The following is a 20899-nucleotide window of genomic DNA, read 5'->3' as shown; positions in this document are numbered from 1 at the left end:
CACACACACCCACACACACACCCACACACACACCATTTTGCAGTAACTACCATACAGTAAACATATATCAATGGGAGATAGTTGGACAGCTAGAGAGAGTGGGCCCACTAAAGTGAAGTATTTCAGTATGTGAATTCCCGTAGTAGCCTATGTGTGTTCTCTTTTAAAAACTCTGTTAAGTGTTGCAAAAAGTGCTACATAAATAAAATACTTTATTATTATGTATTATTAGAAAATAATAGCACGTTGCTTTTTAGTGTATGTCTGTGGTAGTGGCTTAGGTACAGTATGCTTTCAGCTTTATTAGACCTATGATACATAGAGCTGACAAGAGACATCTCTGTGTGTATGAAAAACAAGGATTGAGAGTAAATATCTACAAAAACATTGTAAAGGAAAGATAATGATGCCGATACTAATCACTGAGCAACATGGATGTGTATATGTGGAGAATCTAATAATTGATAAAAGAACATGCACACATTGATCAGCCCCTTTTGTACATGCAGATATTTTATTTATGAAGCACTTGAGGTATTATGACACATTTTTTGGCCATCAAAAGAATTGTAAATGAAGGCAAGTCACGGGTCAACAACCAGGAGGGTGTAGAAGACGTATGTCTTTGAAACTTAACAAAATGAATACATACAGTCAGAGCAAGTATGAGGACATATACACTACAGATCATCCATTTTCAATGTGGTGCTGAGGCTTTTATAACCATGGTAGATTAATAACCGTAATCGCTTTCAAGCTTTTACTTTCCATTTCAAACCCTCCTTCTTTCCAGTAAAGACTATATCCGAAGTTTGGACCCTTGAGATCTTTCCTCCTTTTCTCCACCAACAATCTCTGATCTTTCCACTACATGCACGCACGCACAATATTGTACTGCCTAATCCTCCTCTGAAAGTTTCATATATCTCAGTCTATGATAAGTCTTTCATGACAAGCAGAGTAACAGTGGGACCCTTGACTTAACAGATTTACTGGCTGCACCTGTACATTAAACACAAGGGAAATGAAGCCAAACTAAAATTTGTATTCATTAAAATTCATCACTTTTATTCAATAAAATACGGTAGATCCCAAGCTTTTGGCCTCTTTCAGATTGGTCAACTTTTACCCAACTATTTCCATCAATACAAAATTATAAAATCTTACAATGTATACAGGGTTTGACATTAACTTTTTGAGGCACTTGTAAAGTACATTTACGTTTCACTAAAAATTTCTCATTTTATTATTTTTGTTTGTGTTTTGCTAATGCATATTACAAAAAAACATGAAAGCCTCCAAACACTATCAACATTAATACAATTAAGTTGAAACAGTAGTAACAAATGTGTCCCAAGAATACATTTCCCCTTCAACAAGAAAAAAATGATCTCCAGACAACATCATACAAAGTAATACTTTGCACACCGGTGTGCAGTGTATCACCAGAAGTAGTGGTGACTTGAACTTGAAATTATACTATATCTAAAATAATGTTGTAGACATAACAATGGATGTTGTCACTAGATGTTGGCGTTAACTTTTTTTTCTGTCTACAATTTCACTTTCTACCCGGCAGAGGCTGATTTACCAAGGGATCCTTTAAAAGTTGTAGCTACTTAACAGTTGATTATTAGCCGATATGTAATCCGGTAAATTGTGGAGCTGAGGTTTTACAATAACTGATGGACAAACGAGCAGTGGAGTAGTAACGTTACGAGGCAGCGAGCCCGTTGCTGAATGAGTCAAATTAACTTCATGCTTCATCCACACAAAGCGCATTGCTATCGCCATGAGTGACATCTGTATTTGTCTCGTTTTCTGTGAACAATGTGGCGAAGGGGTAACGTTAAGGCAGAATTAGCAAGCTAACGTTAGCCAACTAACACCGACTGGCTGGCTTGCTGGTTCCGCTGTGCTTATAGGGAATGAGCTGAACAGCGGTCTGTGTCTAATGTTAGCGGTCCGCTGACCCACTGCCGCTGGGTCTAACGTTAGCCATCTGCTGACCCAATGGAGTATGCATAAAGACAAACACTGATTCTCTTTGTACATTTTAAACAGTGTATAGTAATGTAAAAAACTTACTTTACCTAGAGTCCTTAAATATGCCATCTAGCAGCATTTTAGCCATACTACACACATCACACAGCTGGATACTTTTTGCAGATGTACCAAAGTTTTATCAGCCAAATTGATGATAAATTGTACTGGAGGCATTAAGCCAGGGAGATTATGTAGTGTATATTATATCTATCTATCTATCTAGACCGGAATTCTCCTTTAACATAACCATCTCCCACTATCCCCCTACACAAATTCTCTTTACACCCTTCCTTCCACTCCTGACCTGTTCTCTCACTAATGATGAAGTTAATTATATTGATCTAATTTCCCCTGCTTGTGAAAAATAATTGGCCCAATTAAGTACACTAAAGTCACTGCAGTCTAACGGAGACAGATAAATTATTTGAATAAAAAAAGCATTCTGTTTGCGCCATTGTAAATGCTTGAAGAGAGGATGGCATTGATCACTGGGAAGAACATGCCCAAACTCCAAGAGTTTTCATCCAGGAGGGCTGTGGCTTGTGAGACAAATTGTTTTCTTTCTGCAGCATATTCGAGAAGTGTGCTGGCAAACACCCAACATAGAACAACCTAATGTTTGTACGTCAACTACTGCCAGTAAATGTCTTGTCTTATTTGATCAGTTGGCCTAAATATTTTAGCAAAAGCACATACTACAAGGGTATGGCCAATTTAGTTTCGTTCATCCTCTATTTCATTCATACTTTTGATTCCCCAAGCCCGCAGAAGCCATTTGAGACAAACAAAAGTTGTTTTTATTACTGTTTGAAGAACAAACCACTGCACAGAAAAGAAACAGAGGAGAAAATGTCACAAAATGTATACCAGCTGAATGGGAGGCAATATTCTGAAAGGAGAATCCATCTTGCAAACATGTTGACAGAAGAGAGTTGTTAGAGAGCACGCAGTCCAGAACATGGACTCTGACATCATTGTTGTGAAGGCAAAAGTTTGCCTTTCAAGTCTACGTCAAATTGAGTTGTTAAAACAGGGCTGAGCGAAGCAAACAGGATGCAGGACTTGACATAATGGGCTAAAGACTAGGTCTCCAGAGTGTTAAAAACCCAATATAGAAGTGCCGTTTGCCTAAAACTAGGGCTGTGCAATTAATTGAATTTCGGTTTCGGTTTCGATTTCGGCTCCCAACGATTACCAAAATAGTACAATCGAGTAAAAACGATTATTTTGCCATGTTCTGTTTTGTAATTTCCTCGTGTGTTCTGAATGGCGCGCGCGCACACACGTCATGCGCACATCCGCCCCTCCCGAAGCCAAACGCTTTCAGCCTACGCCGTCAGGGAGGCAGGTCGCGTGCATGTTACTCGCTGGAATTTAAAAACTTAGCGAGAGTAAAGATGGCAGAAGGAGGGCAGCCACAGCAGCGTTTGGTAAGCAAAAAAGGCAAAACCAACTCCACTGTCTGGGAACAGTTTGGCTTTGAGGAATCCGACGACGAGCAGAAACATGCTACGTGCAAGATTTGCTACATGGTAGTGGCTGCAAGTAAAGGGAACACCACGAATTTGTTTAACCACTTGAAAATTAAACACAGAGTGACCTATGACAATTTAATAAAGAAACAGAAACGGCAATCAACTCCCTCAACATCCTCCGTAACCCAGACATCCATAACAAACACACTGTACAGCGCAACTCCTTATCCGTTGAATTTGGAAAGGCACAAAATATAACCGAGTCTGTTGCCTATTATTTATCTAAAGACATGCACTAATAGTTACTTGTTTGCTGTTATGCTGGGCCTGATGATGGGCCGCCTTTTATATTCGTGATTGAGTTGCTGGAATTTGTTTTTTTTGCCAAAATGTTGCCTACTTGTTTTAAGAGATTGTGAAGTAAAATAGCGGAATAAATACTTTATACTTTGATTTGAAATTCATATTTTTTAATAGTTCAAAAAGTACAATAAATGTTCAATGTTTAAAATTGTTGAAAGGTGCTTTTTAATAAATGCAACACGTTTCCAAAGTCATGTGAAATAATCGTGTTACATTATATTATATATATATATAATTATATATATATTATATATATATATATATATATATATTATATATATATTATATATATTATATTATAATATATATAACAATAATAACAATAGTTAAATTATTTCACATGGAAATGATATGCCAGTGTGCCAAATTTTTAAGTGCAGACTTCAAACTACAGTCCTTAGGAGTAAAATAAATGAAAGTACATTTTCAAATAAAAAGAAATACACGTCATTTCCTACTTGAACAGGTCTGCCAAATGCCAGAGTCAAGGCTAAAGAGCCGTTCACTGTCAACACGTAGCACGACATGCATTCTATTTCCATTTTCCATTTCACAAACAAATAATCAAATGCAGATGCAATTGCAGCTGCTGTGTGAGAACTGGAGCATTCCTGTGAGTGTAGGTCGAACAGCTTTTTTAAGGGTGCGTCTCCACTGGGCAGTGAGGCTCAAAATACTAACAGGACTCACACTTGTCCAAACATTGTCCAAATGTCCGTGGTAAAGCCAATGTAACTAACGCTGGCGAGGAGCTTTTCAATGCGACAGGGGACAACACTTTGGAGTTCAGGAAAGGCCACATCAGAAAAGTAGCGCCAGCTAGGCATGGCTCCACCATGCTAAACAGCTGGGGATCAAGAGCAATACATTCAATGATTTTGTCGTTAAGGTCTTTTACCTTTGGGTGGTCGCTGCTGTATTCTCTAGCTTTGTCAAAAGACTGAAGTAGAAGCTGCTGATGAGTTTTTGCCGACGTTTTTTACTTCTTACTTTTCAGTCTCTGTGCTGCTCAGGATGATGGCTCTTAAGATGCATAATCATATTTGTAGTGAGGGACAAAGTGTTGTTTACGCCTCCTCGCAATACTTGTGCTTTACAAATACTGCAAATAGCAGGTTTGTTAACCATTTTACATATCTTGAAACACCACCACACAGACTACAAGTTCAAGTTGCTGGCGCTCATGCTACGTTCACGGTTGTCATGTGCGCATAGTAAACAAGCCACCCTATCGGCAAGGCTCATCGGCAGAAATATTCATATCTGCCAATGCCAATGTGACTTTAAGTTTTTAATCGGTCAATACCAATGTTGTGCCGATATCACCGTGCATCCCTACTGCCAGGACATTTTGTAATAATGAAGGAATGTCAATGCATTGTGAAATAAGAAGGAACTCTTCTCAAATAAGCCTTTTTTTCAACCCAGACACAGATCATAAAAAATGTTTTCTTCATATGTGCCATTTGTACTTTCAATATCTTCAGAGAATTTAGTCGCCTTAATACAGCCAAATTAAATGTGTTGGAAAGTCAGTTTGATTTAGTAACTGAAGTTGGTTATTAAATGTTTCGTTGTGAAATCTCTCAGTTGGACAAGAGCAGAGCATTGGCTAATTATATGGATCGCTGACTTTTATGAAGCTGGGGCTCTTCGCTCTTGCTTCCTCTCCTCCACTTTTCCCCCTCATTTCACACTACACAGATGAGAGGAAGGGTCTGGTGTGAAAGCTTTGTTTGCACAACACAAAATCTGAGAACACGACAAAGATGACTTCTTCCAGGTACGCAGGGAATTGTGTTGACACGGTGATTGTGAGCCAATGCATATGGTAAGAGTACACAGTATCAAAAACATGTGTGGTGTGGTCCTCTTCTCCAATAATTACCTCCTAAATGGTCCCTAAGTGGCCACATCGCCTCATCTTCCTGGGCCATTCCCTGCTGCCGTGTCCTATCAATACTTCCACAACAACAACGGTTCAACCCAGGAAGGAGGCCAGAAACTAAACCTCTCTCACTCTAAACACTCAAAACAAGAGAGGGGAGTCTTTAGGTTAAGAAGAACCACACCTAGTTGTGTTGTTGTAATGACCAGCTGGGACTGTGAGTGGAACCACCTCTTGTATCACTTTAAAGTCAGATCAAAAACTTTTTTTACAGTGTGATCTTTGTTTACTGTATCGTTCCTGTGGATAACACTGCATGCTCTAAGCATCCCTCCTTTTAAAAATAATGGTTGGAATCAATCTCACCCAAACTAATTGAAGTACATTCTGAACACAGGAATAATTTCCCTCAAGACTACCTCAATTTAGGAATATAACAGGACAGGAAATGCATTTCTACACCACAACAACTAGAAACAACTTAACAATATAAATGAGCTGCAAACCACAGCTAACCACAAATAACTCCCTGAAGTCAAATATATTCTCTAAGCATACAAGGTCTCAGCCAAAGAGTGAATGAGGAGTTAGAGGATGTCTTCCAAACTTACAACCACGCACTGGCTCCACTACACCAATCATCAAATTCCTGCTAGAAATAATCAACCTACTGTTTCCACACACACACTTCTGGGATCATGAAGCAAGATTGTAGGTTTGTCCGGTGAACCAAAGTCCTGTTTGGATAGAAGACAAGCAGGACTGAGTTGGACAGTAAAGAGCAGAGGAGGGGATGATGCAGAAGGATGACAGACAGTTTGGCTTTGGTATAGAAAAGCACTGTGAAGACAGTGGTCACAACCACTGGGGCATGTACTGATTTTCCAACACACACACACACACACACACACACACACACACACACTCTCTGTAGACTGGACGAAACATGCTAGCTTTTCTGAAGAGAGAGGTTTTTGTTAGGGCTGTAATCTCTCAGTCGACTAGTCGATTTATTGGTCGATACATTCTGGCTTGACCAAAATTCTGATTGGTCGATTTTTTGCCGTGTTAATTTCATCAGGTGGAAGTATAGACCGTTACAGTCTATGGGTGGAAAATACTACTTGCTAATGGGGGTGTTTTCAGAGCACCCCTGTTTCACAGATAACAGTCTGTCTTCAGACACCACCCTTGTTTTTAATTTTTTTGGGATTAGCCCAACCCACTGGGGACAGATTGAAGAAAGAACAAGAAAGTATTGGTTTGGTGGTTTGTGTGCGTTTAATTTCCAGTCAGTTCTCCTCTACCATGTCGGAAGACATCAGCAGTGTGGCAGCATTTTACAAAAATAGATAACAGAAAAATACTTTAATGAAAAGTCTGCAAGCAACAGTTAGCATATCGCAGCTCGACTACTAACATGGCATATCACCTAAAAACAGTAAGCTAACTTGTCTGCGTTAGGTTGCCCTGTCTGTTTTAAGTAGGCTATATGAACTTATCAGAATTGGCATATTTCATAGTCTAATAATCGTTTTATAACTGCAGGCGTACCCACCCGCAACAACGGTAGCGTCCCCCAGACACACCCAGACCCCACTGGATGTTAAGCCTCTATCACCCAAACACAAAAATAATATCACGGAAGGAACTGATGACTTTATTGTTCAGGATATGAGGCCCATTGCTGTTGTGGAGGGCTGAGGTTTAAAGAACTCGGTAAAAGTTTTGGAACCTGCATATACAGCGCCAGCACGCCACACAGTCACACATGGACTAAACGCAAAATGTGAGGGACTCAAAGAGAAAGTTTCAGAGTTAATACAACACAGCGAGGCACTGCGCTTGACCACATGTTTAAATATACAGTATATATAGAATAAAATCTTTAAATTAATAATCTATTCGTGTCTCAGCCGCAAAGCAGCTCCTATGTTCAGCCGCTCGGTCCAAGGACATGCACAGAGCAACAGAAATGATAGTGTCTGTCAGTTATTTTAACATATAACAAAAACAATTGTCTTTATATTATGTTGCATATTCCTCAACAGTTCTTGTGCTGATAACCCAAGCTGACATAGTACTATTTTTGGAAATCATAGGCTATGATATTGCGCATATGCACGTGATCCAACGCTGTCAGAGCCGACAGACGAGTGTCAGCATTTCAATGCAAAATAATTAGGTCAAAAACGATTTAATCCACTGCAAATAGCCTACTAGTTTTTTATGTTTATTTTTAATTAATTTAGGCGGACAAGGACAAGTACAATTACTAAAATGTTAGTAAATTCAATTTGAGCTAAAATATTTTACTCTGGCCTTTCAACTGTTAGACTAAAGAAATAGTCTGATTGCAATTACTGTGTATTTTCAACAAGAACCCAAAGAATTCAGTTTGCTGTCAGGTCTTTTGTTGGGCTACAGGAGAGGACACACAGTTCCCAAACAACTGAACTCAAACGGATTTCTGTGAGCTACTTTCTACTAGTAGGCCAGAAGCCATCATCAGAAATTTGTTATTTTATGCCTCATCTAGTATCCATCGACACTCAAATTTAGTTCTTAACAACAAACAATTTGTAAATGACAATATATCAAAGAAAGATTTTTTTGTGTTTAATGAATATAAAATTAATATGAATGTTCAATATATGTATTTTAACACTTAAAAAGCATGTCTGTGTGTATGATAGCTCTGTCATTTAAAAAATCTCAAACTTCTGACAGTGAAGTGACAGTCCTAGCGTGTGTTGACATCTTTTCCTGCATACTGTTCCAAAGCTTCTTTAATATCATCATTCTATCTCTTAAATCTTTCCATTTTGCTATCTGCCCTTTCCTTCTCTTACCATGTACCTTCTGTCTTAGGTCTCCTAGACACCCCCCCAACTTGGCCAAGAGGAGATTGGAAGAGAGGGCTTGAGAAGGAGGATTACATGATAAGAGGGGGCAAGAGTGAAGGGTGAAGACAGTCCAAGTTTTAAAGAGTAGTCTGGCACGAAAATGAGCTGATCTGCTCTCAGTAAATATCGGGAGGCCAGCTGTAGTCACTGCTGCTACACTGGCCCTGTGAGAAACCCACAGAAGGCAACATTCTTCACAACAGAGCACAGACCACCCGCACACCCACGCCTGGCTAAACCTCGATAACAAACATTTGTCCAGACTCCCTGAGATGTTTAGAAAAGTTCTACCAGTTGGATGCAATGTTGAAGTAAAACTAAACCCGAAAATGCTGATAAGAACATGTGCCAAGGCTAGCTGTTTCCCATTTTATTTCCCAAAATGTCAAACTATTCCTTAAAGTCATAGTTTTACCTACACCCTAATGTAGCACCAACTATTTTAGAAACTTGTTTATTACCGCATCAAGTTCTTTCTGAGTCCACGTTTAACTGAGAGAAAACTCACATTTTCTAACTTTGAACTTTATACCTTCTGTATATCTTTGAAACCATGCAATCTTTATGGTTTTATGGGGCAGTGTTAACACCTCCCAGATCTTTCGAAATATGTATCCATGGTCTCTCATTTCTATTTCTATCTGGATTTACAGTATAAGGATGGACTAACCTTGGCAACACACCTACAACCTAATATGTATTTACAGAAAGTTAGACTGATGTTTTCTTGGATTGAGTAAGCAAAGTCATAACTAATCTGACTTTCTAAGCAGCTGAATATACCAATGAGCTAAACGATCTGCTTGCCCATCCATCTCACCATCTAATCAATAGTCACAAGGCTGCTAATGATGAAGGGAGTGAAGTGGAAAGCGCAATAAACAAACTGGTGTGGTAACTGTGTAATCTATATTCTACATTACCATATGTCACAATACCAAACATCTAGTAGTCTCTACCGATACCACCAAAATTACACAATAATCAATATCAAAGTTGATACCACAGTGTGTAAAACAAAACGCACACAAAAAAGTCATTGATACCAATACCAATGAAATTTCATTCTCGATATCAAGTCGATACCACGGTAAGAAAAAACAAACAAATCCCATGTCCTCCTTCATAATTAGTATTTTAGGATAACACTTGGGGGGAGGGACATCGTCAATTCACTGTTTTTCCATTTTTTTTCTCTCTTAACTTTCTGTTACTGTTTTGGTGTCGAGTGGAGAGGTTTGAGTGAAGGGGGCAAGGAAAGCGTGATTTACATGGATTCTGGAGAAAACAGTCTACTGGACCCACAGCTCACTGATTTGAGGCCTGGCATCACCACACAGCCAGCGTGCGGTTCACCCAGAACTCCCACACAGCAAGCATGTTTAGTCACGTCTGTTTCTCTCTGTCGTTGTTGTTATTTCTCACATAGAACCGGGCTGCTTAAAGTTAACTTAACTGATGTTATAGAGGTCCGCCAAAACAAGTGCTAAAATTAGCTAATGTCAGTAACGTTAGCTATCGTGTGACAGACAACGGCAGAGAAAATGTAGTTTCTGTTTGGAAGCTCCAGTTAAAGACGTGAAAGCAGTTGCTGTAGATGTACGATAAAGCCAGAGCCTGACTGCGGTCAGGTCAAGCCGTCAGTGCACAGAGATGAGCGTTCTCTTAGTACATCCATGGAGATGAGGCTCTGTTTATCTGTGCCCTACGGTACTATAGAAAAACAAGTACAATCATGTTTTCAGAATTTTGGTACCGTCTTTACAGTTATATTTACAGTTGTCATCAAATGAAATAATCCCTATACATCATACGATTAAGTAGATCCTTCCTACTTTACGTTATTCAACCTCCAACTGGCCAGGTGGGATAGAGAAGAATACTCTACTTTTCAAAAACAAACACCACACAGATAAACAAAACACTACATCAAACCACACAAAAAAATGTGCACACTCACCAAGACAACAGCATGAGATTCTCAGGATGACAAACACAGGACACACAGCCTACACATACAATTAACATCTAACATGTTAACCATCCCACAAAGTAACATGCCTGCATTAACACACTGTGCATGAATACATCCATAAAACGTGGATGCCCACATGCTTCCCACAGAAAATTAACATATTAACATAAAGCATAAATGAGTATGGTTATGTGTGCACACAGTCTTAGGTTATGATTGAGTGTCCCAGTTATGTGTTATATGTGCAATGTGCATATGTAAAAGTAAATTCCTAGATTCAGACACCTGGAAGAGGCCTTCTCCCGGTTTGAGAATACATACTGTATACATTGTCAGAAACCTGGATACTGTTAAAATCATGTTAGAACCATGCTTATATCATATTAGACTAGGTTGGCTTACATCAATCAAACTAAGTTAGATAGTTGAAATCAAGGGGATGGCATTCCTTAATATGATTTAGAAACCAAAGCCAGCAACCTGTAGCTATCACACATACACAGACAAGGATGTAAACAATAAGGGCAAAAGAAGGTGTGAAACTCATGAGGATTGCTCGAAGGAGCAATGGGATGGGAAAGGAAGAAAATGTGTTTTCCTCTCAGATCAGAAAAACCAATAGGCTATACCACCAGTCAACTTTCACAGTGTCTTATCTAGCTCAACTGGCTCCACATCTCTGCTGCCAAACATTCTGTGGGCGGTCCAGTGTTTCAGCCCTGAGGTCCAGCCATAAAGGCACCGCATGAGGCCCAGTGATCAAAGAGAAAGCTCACTAACCAACTTGGTCCATGTTGAGCTTTTGGCTCAGCTCCAGCACTATGCTATGTCATCAAGGCCCCTGATGCTGTTGTGAAAGCGCTAACATACATTTCTGTGTGTAGTTGAGAAACTCTGTGTGAACATGTATAAGATCAAAGACATCATAGCAATCTCATCACAGCACAGACGAGAAGCATCTATCGGTCACAGAGGTGCAGTGAAGCCAGAGCAAGACCGCCGACTTTAGTTTTGTACCATACTTGGTACAATAAGTCAATTAATGAACTAATTTTGATAACAAAAAAAAAAAAAAAAAAATCACAAACCATTTTAGTGCTTTAGGCTGTGTGCCCAATTGTTGCATTTTAGCTCTAGTCTGCAGACTTTCGGTTCACACTGGCTTATGACAAACAAGTCTGGAAACACTTCCCGTCACTGTGCTTGGAGGGTTTTTTATCCTCTGATGGTCATGCTGAGCTTACAAAACTCTTGATAGTGCTTGATAGTGACAGCTAGAAACAACAGCTAGAAAACTAGGAAGGAAATGATATATCCTGACTCCATTCTGCAACATAACATTGAAAATGGTTACCATGATTAGCAAAGGAATCAGTTTAGTTTAGCTTTACATTTGTATCGCCTATATATTTCACATGATCTTGTCAATGGTCCTGCGTTGTGTTCTCACCAGAAACTAGACCAGATTCCACTCGGAAGTAGACTAAGACCCAGAATGGTACCTGCCAGATAGCACACTGCAAAGTAAAGTGGACAAAATGCAGCCGTTTGTCCAAACCACACAAAAAAGGTTAGAACATGAATATGACTTTTATCATGTACCAAAAACATGTAGTAGCATTTTGTCTACTCAGATAGCCTACTACTGATTTAGGCCTTGGACAAAAATGAAAATCTGTTTATTGCTACAGGGAATTTCCGAATAGTATTGTTTTCCTCTTTGGTGACGTACAACTGATTTGTAAGATTTCACCCTAAAGCCAAACAACAGTTAGCTATGTGAGCCAAACCGATCTTGTTTTTGTAGAGCCACATGTAACTCTAAAACAAGAAGCACTGCTCTTCAAGTAGCAGCTGTCCAAGTCCTGTTGTTGCACTGATAGATGTACTGTAGATCTGTAGACAAAAAGCCATGTGATTAGCCAATTTAAAAACCCACACTGAAAAGACAGCTCAAACTGCCTGCTGTGGTTACAAGGTCAATTCCATAACATCCATATCACATGCCTGGGAAAGCAGTGAGTTATTCCAAATGGATAAGAAACTCATGTACTCAAGTCATTGTATGTATTTCAACTATAAGTCTTATGAGGCCAACAGTATCCCCCATCAGGCCTGAATAAGTTTTTTTTTTCTTCTGCCAAATGTAACGGCAAATATACACTGTGTTTCCTCTATGTTCATTCAGCAGCAACGCACTGCCATGAGTCTCTGAACGAGGCAATTGTCTGTGGTAAATCCATGTCTGTAACAGCAGGACAGTGTGCTATTTAAAATGCTAAAGTTAGTTGAACAGGTGAAGCGAAGATAACGGTAGCCTAGGGTTACAAACAGGCTCGGTAATGTACGACATGCTTACATGCTGGCAAACTCGGTGTTGTGTTCTTATCGTAACTGCACCAGAGAACACTTGTTTAAAACTGTTGGATGATGGATGCGATGGCTCCAATTCATGCCAATGGGAATTCATGGGGATTATTTAAAAAAAAAACAATTAATCGACTATCAAAATAGTTGGCGATTAACTTAATAATTGTATACGTTTATATAACAGCAAATGATTCTGGAGCTTGAGCAGTGGTGACGGCCTAGTGTTTCATCCTGGCACCCTGTTTGAGAGTGAAGTGCCCGTAGCAGTCTCTATAGTACAGCTCATCATGTTGTTAGCTTCCTTTGGTCGTGACATACCACAGATTACATAACTCTGCCACTGTATGGCCCCTCATCTCTCAACTATCTGCTACTGTAGCCATGAGACTGTCAGCAGCCCCCTTCCCCCACCCTTGTACACACAGTGCTTTCACATAGTTTACACACAAATGCTGAACACTCAAAGTCCCACACACCAGCCTTGTATCTCCAATGTGCTGGGAGGCACTGGTTTCACACTCATGGTTTGGCTATAGAGTACATGCACGGGAACCCAAACACAGGCACAATTCAAACAATGCGTGGCAGGCTTAAAGAAATGCCACATGACTAAGTGAACTACAAAACACTGCTTGCCTTCACTGCTGTTCATGTGACCACAAGTGATACAAAACAGCAGCTTAGTCAGGAGACTGTTAGTATAGAGCAATGTCAGCAGACAACAACAAAAAACGTGTAATAGGCTAACTAGTGCAAGACATCAATTCGGGGCAATTGTGGTAATGCTAGCTGTGGCCAAAAACTGTGTAGTTTGATTTGTTTTATAACATTTTGCAACACAATTTCACAGCATATTGTAACTGAAAAGGATAATACGATAAAAAAAATGTTCCTCCTTTAGAAATAACATCAACATTGAATGACAAAAGGCTTTTCAGCAAAGGGAATAAATAGCGTGATGTCTCTACTTAAAACAAGCAAGGAGGGCAGTGAATGAATTTTCTCAGTCCTACGTTAAAAAAAGGCCATTGACTCCCACTTGCATCCCCCATACAGCAAAACAGAAAGAACACCTATTCAGCAGGGTTATATAAAAAGTAAAGAATGCAACATCTCACAGTCCCTTTAGTCGAACATGTCCAACATTAGACCTCTACATCCTTACTGCAAGGCTGGAGTCACTGACTGTTGCTCCAACCACACGCACACAAAATGGCTTTTAGTCAATTAGTTTAGTTAAATCTGGTTAATTCATAAATTTTTGTGGAAATGTTTTGCCTTTATTAAAAACTAAGAAGTAGATTGATACAAGGAAATAAGGAGAGTGATGGGGAATAATCCCAAGTCCTGGGACAAACAGGGGGCACTGCGCTTCATGGTCAGCGCCTTAAACCCCAGAGCCACCCCAGTTACCAATAATTTTAATAATTAAACCATTTATCAAGCAAAAAGGTTAACCATTGCAGATTTCAACAAGAGACTTTACGTTTTCTTACCACTGTAAAGTGAATTGGATATCTTTAATTGGTTGGACAAAACAATCATTTCAAAACATCTCTTTGGGCTCTGGGAAATGAAATGAATAGACTGAGCAATTAGGCCACATTTGGGTTTCAAACTAACAGTTCCCACGCAAGATCAATCTCTAATATGTCCATATATTGTCATGTTTTCTGTTCAAGAAACCTACAAGATCATGTCCTTAGCCTAAGTAGTTACTAGGCTTTTTACTGACGTTAATCAATTTTGGAGCAGCAAAGCTCAAACGGGATACAGAGGTGAAGGCTGCTGCTGGGTAGGTGATCACTGATGAGAACTGGCATAAGAACAAGTGAATTTCAAGCAACATTTATTTCCACATCAAAGGAGAAATGAAATTAATGAAAGAATCCTGTTGTTAATTGTGACTTGCGCTTCACACCAATGGCTTTGATGCAATAGCCCCATAACAGTGTAAACACAGTTACTAGACTTCTGGAAGGCAACGTGGATTTTGAAACCCCACAGAGAGTCTGCACTGGCCTTTGTGCCGCACTGATAAAAATTCCTCCTAGACGCCATTAAGCAACTTTAAACGATGAGTGATGGAATCTGCTGCTGCCAAGGCGGAGTTTAATAAACATTTAAATGGTAGGATCAGAAAATGTCATTGATCTTCATAAGCAGTTCTGCTGGCAGTGAAATTAATATGCTCTAGCTATTGTCCTTATTAATAATATGCATGGCCTATTCAACTAACAAGCAATATCACAGCTAACGTTTATTATTAAAAATAATTAAAACCTCAATTTCGGTTGAAACAATTATTCACTTTCTGTGTAGATCTAATCTATTTAAAAAGGATTGACCTAAAGCCCAGCAGTTAAATTGATTTAGAGTGCGATTTTATTGGCACAGGAAACGTAAACACATCAGTGTGAACATTAATAGGACAATGAAGAAGTGTTAAAACACACAAACACACACACACGCCAGTTAACACAGACACATTTGAAGAGAAGAGAAGAGCAGAGCTTTTCATGTGTCTTCTGACCTGAGACACAGATGAAAGTCATGTAGTCTCCTTGACCACCAGTGGCCAGGAAGGGGATCTTCTTCTTGGTCCTCCGCTTCACCTGCACTGCAGCAAGCATCTTCTCATCATGGGGTATGAAGACCTCCTTGTTGATGGCTGACTTGGCACTCATCTCTGAAGTTGGCAGGAGTGAACCACTGACGAACAGTTTAAGGGGAGAGGACGAGATCCACTCCTCCTGAAGAGGAGAAGAGAACGGCAAATTGAATTAAAAAGAATGATGCACTGGACTAACTAGACTAAAGTCTGGCTTTCTCACTGTCCAAACGTCTCCTTAATTACAAACAAAGACACACATACGTTCTTACTTGCCTCTCCTGGTATTTGCCCACCCAGATAGTTGAGATAAAGTTTTTTCATCCAATTAAATAGTCCATAGAAATCTATGAAAACAGTTGACACTGTGTTCTGTGGATTATCTAGAGTAACAAAGTCACAGATTTTTGAAAGAGATGTAATTGATTTTTTTGGAGATGGTAGTCCGAAAATGTGTGTGTGTGTGTCAGAGCCTCCTTTACAACTTTTAAACTTTTAAAAACAGTTTTTTATTTTTTTGTATTACATTGCTAACATTTCAAGATATAATGTAAGCATTTACAACTTCAAACACAGTAGAATAATGAGTAAAATAGCAATGATTGCTGCTATCACATACACTGCTTCATCAAACTGTTCTTTTTTTAAATAACTTTATTTTGTCTCTATTGTCGTCACTGTGATTGGCAAAACAGTTTATGAGCCATGAGACATGTGATGTAACTGCAGGAGAGGATATCTATTAATCACCACACCCTCTGATCTATACTCCACTTTAGCAAGTTCTTTTGCACCACTGCACAAGTGCGCTTGAAGGCACACACACACACACACACACACACACACACACACACACACGATCCTTGCGCCAAAGGCCTACCGCTTTGCTTTTTCTTGTTTCTGAATTAAACCCTTGTATAAATATAAACACAATAAGTGAGCAGGAGAACTCATTCTGTTAAAGAACAGTTAAAATTGTAAAGCTTATGTCTCCTGCGTGTTTTGTTCACATCCTCAGCCCTGGGCGAATCACCCTCGGTCTCCAAAAGTACACACACACGCAACCAATCTATATTCATACACTCTCTACTGCTCAAAGTGTATCGCACGTTAAAGTAAAAGGCTTCGAAATGGAGAATGGTTGCGTCTCTGTGTGTTGCAATCAGGCTCCATGCTCAATCTCTTTAAATGCTTTGCCAATGTTCTTCTTGGAAGCACTTCCACTCGCAGAGATGAAATGACTTCAGTCTCACTGATACAGAACAGCAATCAAGTTTCTAGTATTACAAGCCAATGTCTACTAGGGAATGTATTTCTTGGGAATGTACCATGAGAGACACAGTAGTACGTCTGATGGTGTGTGAAGGGAAAACTGTGCTTACATGCAGGATACAGTCATAAAAAAGTGGGTTAATTAGGACCAAATACTCTCATGAGGACAATGGAACTTAATCATTTTCTCAGCCACGCACAAACTCACTCAAGACACACAACCACATCCCGCACAGACCACCCTGATGAACAGATCTAGCCGTCAGTCTCAACCAGTCGATGAATTACTCTACTGCAAGCCAGACTGCAAAAAAAAAGCCTTCATCAAACTGCCTTGTAATAGATAACAGAGCATACACACTAAGTTGTTTTCTAACAGTGCAGTAAGCTTTAAAATGGGTGCTCAGCAGCTGAGGAGAAGTCACTGGAGTCAAAGTTTCATTCAGTGATTCTCATAAAAGCAAAACCTGCAGCGGTACAAGGTTTACATGGACAGTGGAAAGTGCACAAGAAAACTTCTCTACCCCGAAACTTAAGAAGCTGGAAGGCTGCCATTATTGACTGGTGGTCATTGGTAATTCAAAGTCAAGCAGTGGAACATAGAAGATTTGATCACAATACCATAACTACAATATAATGCAATTTAATAAATAACCCTGCAGAAAGCGTTTTTCCACTGCATGGTACCTGCTTGACTCGCCTCCACTCTAGTCGCCTTTTTTGTTTTCCTTTACTAAAAAAAGTCACTGGTACCTGCCAAAAGATACTTTTTTTTAGTACTACCTCAGTCGAGGTTCCAAGCGAGCTGAGGCAATACCAAAACGTGATGTGAAAACGTGCAGACTACAGATTGGTCGGAGAGAATCGTCACTAATCACTACGTCATCATTGCTGGCGACAGACGGGGGGGTGTCCTGAACAAACCCGCTATTTTTAAATTGTTTAGCCATTCAGTTGTTGTTGCTGCCTCCAGCTTCTTTTGAAACTAAATGTGTCTTCTGGCTGTGGCAACAGTCACATGCCGAGAATCAAAAACAACACACCTTTGACGTTCTGTTTGTGTCACGTTAGGTCACTTTCCTGCTATGACGACCAGCCACGCTCGCCTGAGGCGGTACTAGTCTGCAATGGAAAAAGGAGGACGGGGCACCGCAGTCCGAGTTGAGGAGGTACCATTTAGTAGAAAAAAAACCATAATTAGTATTAGCGTGAAGCTACTTTTGATCAATGTTTGTTGAGTGTGTCATCTATGTGGAGTTTTGTGAGACCGCAGTTACGGGGAGTTATATACTGAATTGCATTACAGGGAAAGTTAGTGTGTAATGTGAACAGAGGATCAACAAAAAAAGAGTTAAAGCATCACTTCTCTGACACAAATGTTACATTACAGGTTTAAGATAAGGTAAAATGTATTGCAAGGCCACTTTGTTTTGTGCACTGTTTTTAGCAGTTTACGGTCTAATCAAATATCCTCTCCTTCTATCCATCTTCCCTTCTCCGCTCTTTCAGCAATCTTAGACTTCACAATAAACAAAAACCCGGGCCAAGATTTTGTGGAAAGTAATTAGAAAGGCTAATAAATATGCCTTTGGAATTTAAAGCATGTCCAACATCCAAACATGCCGGCTAGGAAATAGACCTAAGACTTTCCTATAAAAATACGACACTCAAGATCACTAGAACAAAGTTGTTTTGCAAACGATCCTGTGTCCAAAGCAGGAAAGCTCTTTCAATCAGGACCTGTTGAGCAAGCCAGGCATCATGTAATAACTGTGCTGTGAGCTGTGTGTGCATGTCATACTGAGCGCTGATAAATACTGCAACACCTGTACTGTGCAAAAAGTGCAAGAACAGTACCGCACTCAAAAGTCTTTGACATCATGTTCTCTGAAAGTATCATATTCTGACGACAGCCCTGAATGGGTTTTTGCATTCACATCTTCCCCAAGGGCAGTAGTTTATACTCTGTATCAGAGCTTTCAGCACTTTGAAACAATTTGAAGACATTTAAAATGTATTGTCGTCATTTCATATTTGCTTGTTGAGGGTTAAAACGATTGCACATTACTATATCATATATCAACCAATCTACATAATACTGTACACATCCACTCATTTAGAAATATGCAGAGAAACTGCCCTAAATGAGCTCACTCCTGCCCCTTGGTATATATCGTATAATACCATCTTCCCTTCTCAATTACTGGATGCTACAATGAAGAAAACAAAAAGCCACTCGTCTTGTTGCTCACTAGAACAAATCAACCCAGCGGAGTTCCTCTCTGTGGAAGCCCTAATCCGTAACATCTTTCCCTCTTCTCCTAGTTCCTCAAGCTGAGAAGGAACGCTGCCCACATCTCCCTGCAAGCTGTCACCAGGCAAAGGGAAACGCGTGCATTCCCCCTTAGGTGGCCCGCTGAAGCATGAATGGAAGGAGGGATAAGGGGAAGGGGGAGCGAGAAAGAAAACAAGCAAGAGGAGGAAGATAGGAGCTTCTAGGCAATGAAATGTAGCCAACTACAATGCAAAGCGTATAGTTTGACTTTGAGCCGTCTAATGAAATGCTCACAATGCAGGGCTGAGTAGATGTACTGGAGGTATCCAAGGAGTTGATGTGGCAGTGAAAACGGCGTACATATATTTCACAGCTGCTTATCACCCCACTTCCTAGGAGGGCCCCTTTTAAAAACACTTCATTAACTGTGGCTGTGTATTGCCTGTCACAGGAGCAGCACCATTCCCTTGCTCCCCTCTTGCCCAGTGTGTAAATGTGAAATCCGTTCAGCCACTGCTTCCGGCTCTTCCGGGACCTCTTTGGAGTGGGGTCTTTGAGCTAGCTGTACAGCCACTTGCTCATACCCATGGGAACCTGCAAGCACAAGCTGCAGAAGCAAAGGAATGGGGACCAAAAGACAAGGTGGACGATACAGGCCTCATCACACTGAACTGAAGGTGTGTCACTGTCTATAATTCCCTTTGGAGACATAACAACTCAAAGCCAAACCTCCAGTTGAAGCAGGCAATAAAAAAATCCATCTAGCGAGGAATTACCAAGTATATTTACTCTTCTGCTCATGTAATTAAAATGCTGGCAGATGGCGTGGGAATTATTTAGACAGTGAGCCATTAGAAATTGATCACATAAATATGAAGTAGTGAGCCACAGTATAGATGTGGACTGGGAAGCTAAAGTATAGACTGAAATAGGGCTGCACAATTATGGCCAAAATGATAATCACGATTATTTTGATCAAAATTTTGATCGCGATTATTCTCACGATTATTTGTTGATTTTAACCAAAACTCATTTTATCGTCACATAGGCTACTTATAACTGCGAGAGGGAGTGTGATGACTCATTATGAACGGGTCCAGCACGGGTCAAATGGCGAACACACACGTTGTGTGTATGAAACGTCTGTATCTTCACTGCGCTGCATTTTTATGAACTATGATATTCTCGCCATGGGTCACATCTCTGGCCCAGGTCCAGCAGCTCTGTCTCACACGCTGTTACTCTACCAACTGAAGTTAGTTGCATTCAGTAACTTCTTCTGTGTTCTTCGCCGTGGCGGCCGCGATAGCAGAGTTACCCGCGGAAACACTGGTACAAATACTGGTTTGCCTCTCATACTTAACAATGTACAGCTGTGTTAATAAAAAATTAAAACTGTGGACAAATGTCAGAAGTGTGGACCGGCGGGCGCTGTGTGGCCGGGCGCGGATTAAGTGGAGAGTAGTAGAGGAGAGATCCCACACAGGCATGGCTTTACAGACGAAATGGGTCATGTAACGCAAAATTAAACCATATCCATATAAACAGCATTGCAGCGGATCCGAGGACATCCTAGAGGAGCTAACAGCTAACAGACGCTAACTAGCACCGACTAGCACTGGTCACTGCTGTTGTCTGAAAAACAACAGACGGGACAAAATGTTGCGTTTACTGGTAAACTGGCAAACCTTAAGACCGACGTATAACCGACTGCTCTG

At 40.1% G+C, this 20899-nt stretch overlaps 1 protein-coding gene and 1 long non-coding RNA gene across 2 annotated transcripts in view; one reads left to right on the top strand and one right to left on the bottom strand.

Moving 5' to 3' along the window:
- The window catches only part of stxbp6 (syntaxin binding protein 6 (amisyn)), a 64240-nt gene that overhangs the window by 36088 nt on the left and 7253 nt on the right, over nt 1-20899 (bottom strand). Inside the window, exon 2 of the mRNA XM_032499618.1 lies at nt 15557-15776. Coding sequence (XP_032355509.1) covers nt 15557-15710 — 154 coding nt within the window. The 5' untranslated portion in view covers nt 15711-15776. The remainder of the gene's footprint in view (nt 1-15556; nt 15777-20899) is intronic.
- The window catches only part of LOC116669674 (uncharacterized), a 20006-nt gene continuing 18246 nt past the window's right edge, over nt 19140-20899 (top strand). The window contains exon 1 of the long non-coding RNA XR_004326834.1: nt 19140-19149. This is a non-coding gene — a long non-coding RNA (uncharacterized LOC116669674). The remainder of the gene's footprint in view (nt 19150-20899) is intronic.

This window comes from Etheostoma spectabile, chromosome 20 (assembly GCF_008692095.1).
Source record: "Etheostoma spectabile isolate EspeVRDwgs_2016 chromosome 20, UIUC_Espe_1.0, whole genome shotgun sequence".
Lineage (NCBI taxonomy): Eukaryota > Metazoa > Chordata > Actinopteri > Perciformes > Percidae > Etheostoma > Etheostoma spectabile.
Note: the sequence above shows the minus strand (reverse complement) of the source record. Positions and strands in the feature narration are given on the sequence as shown.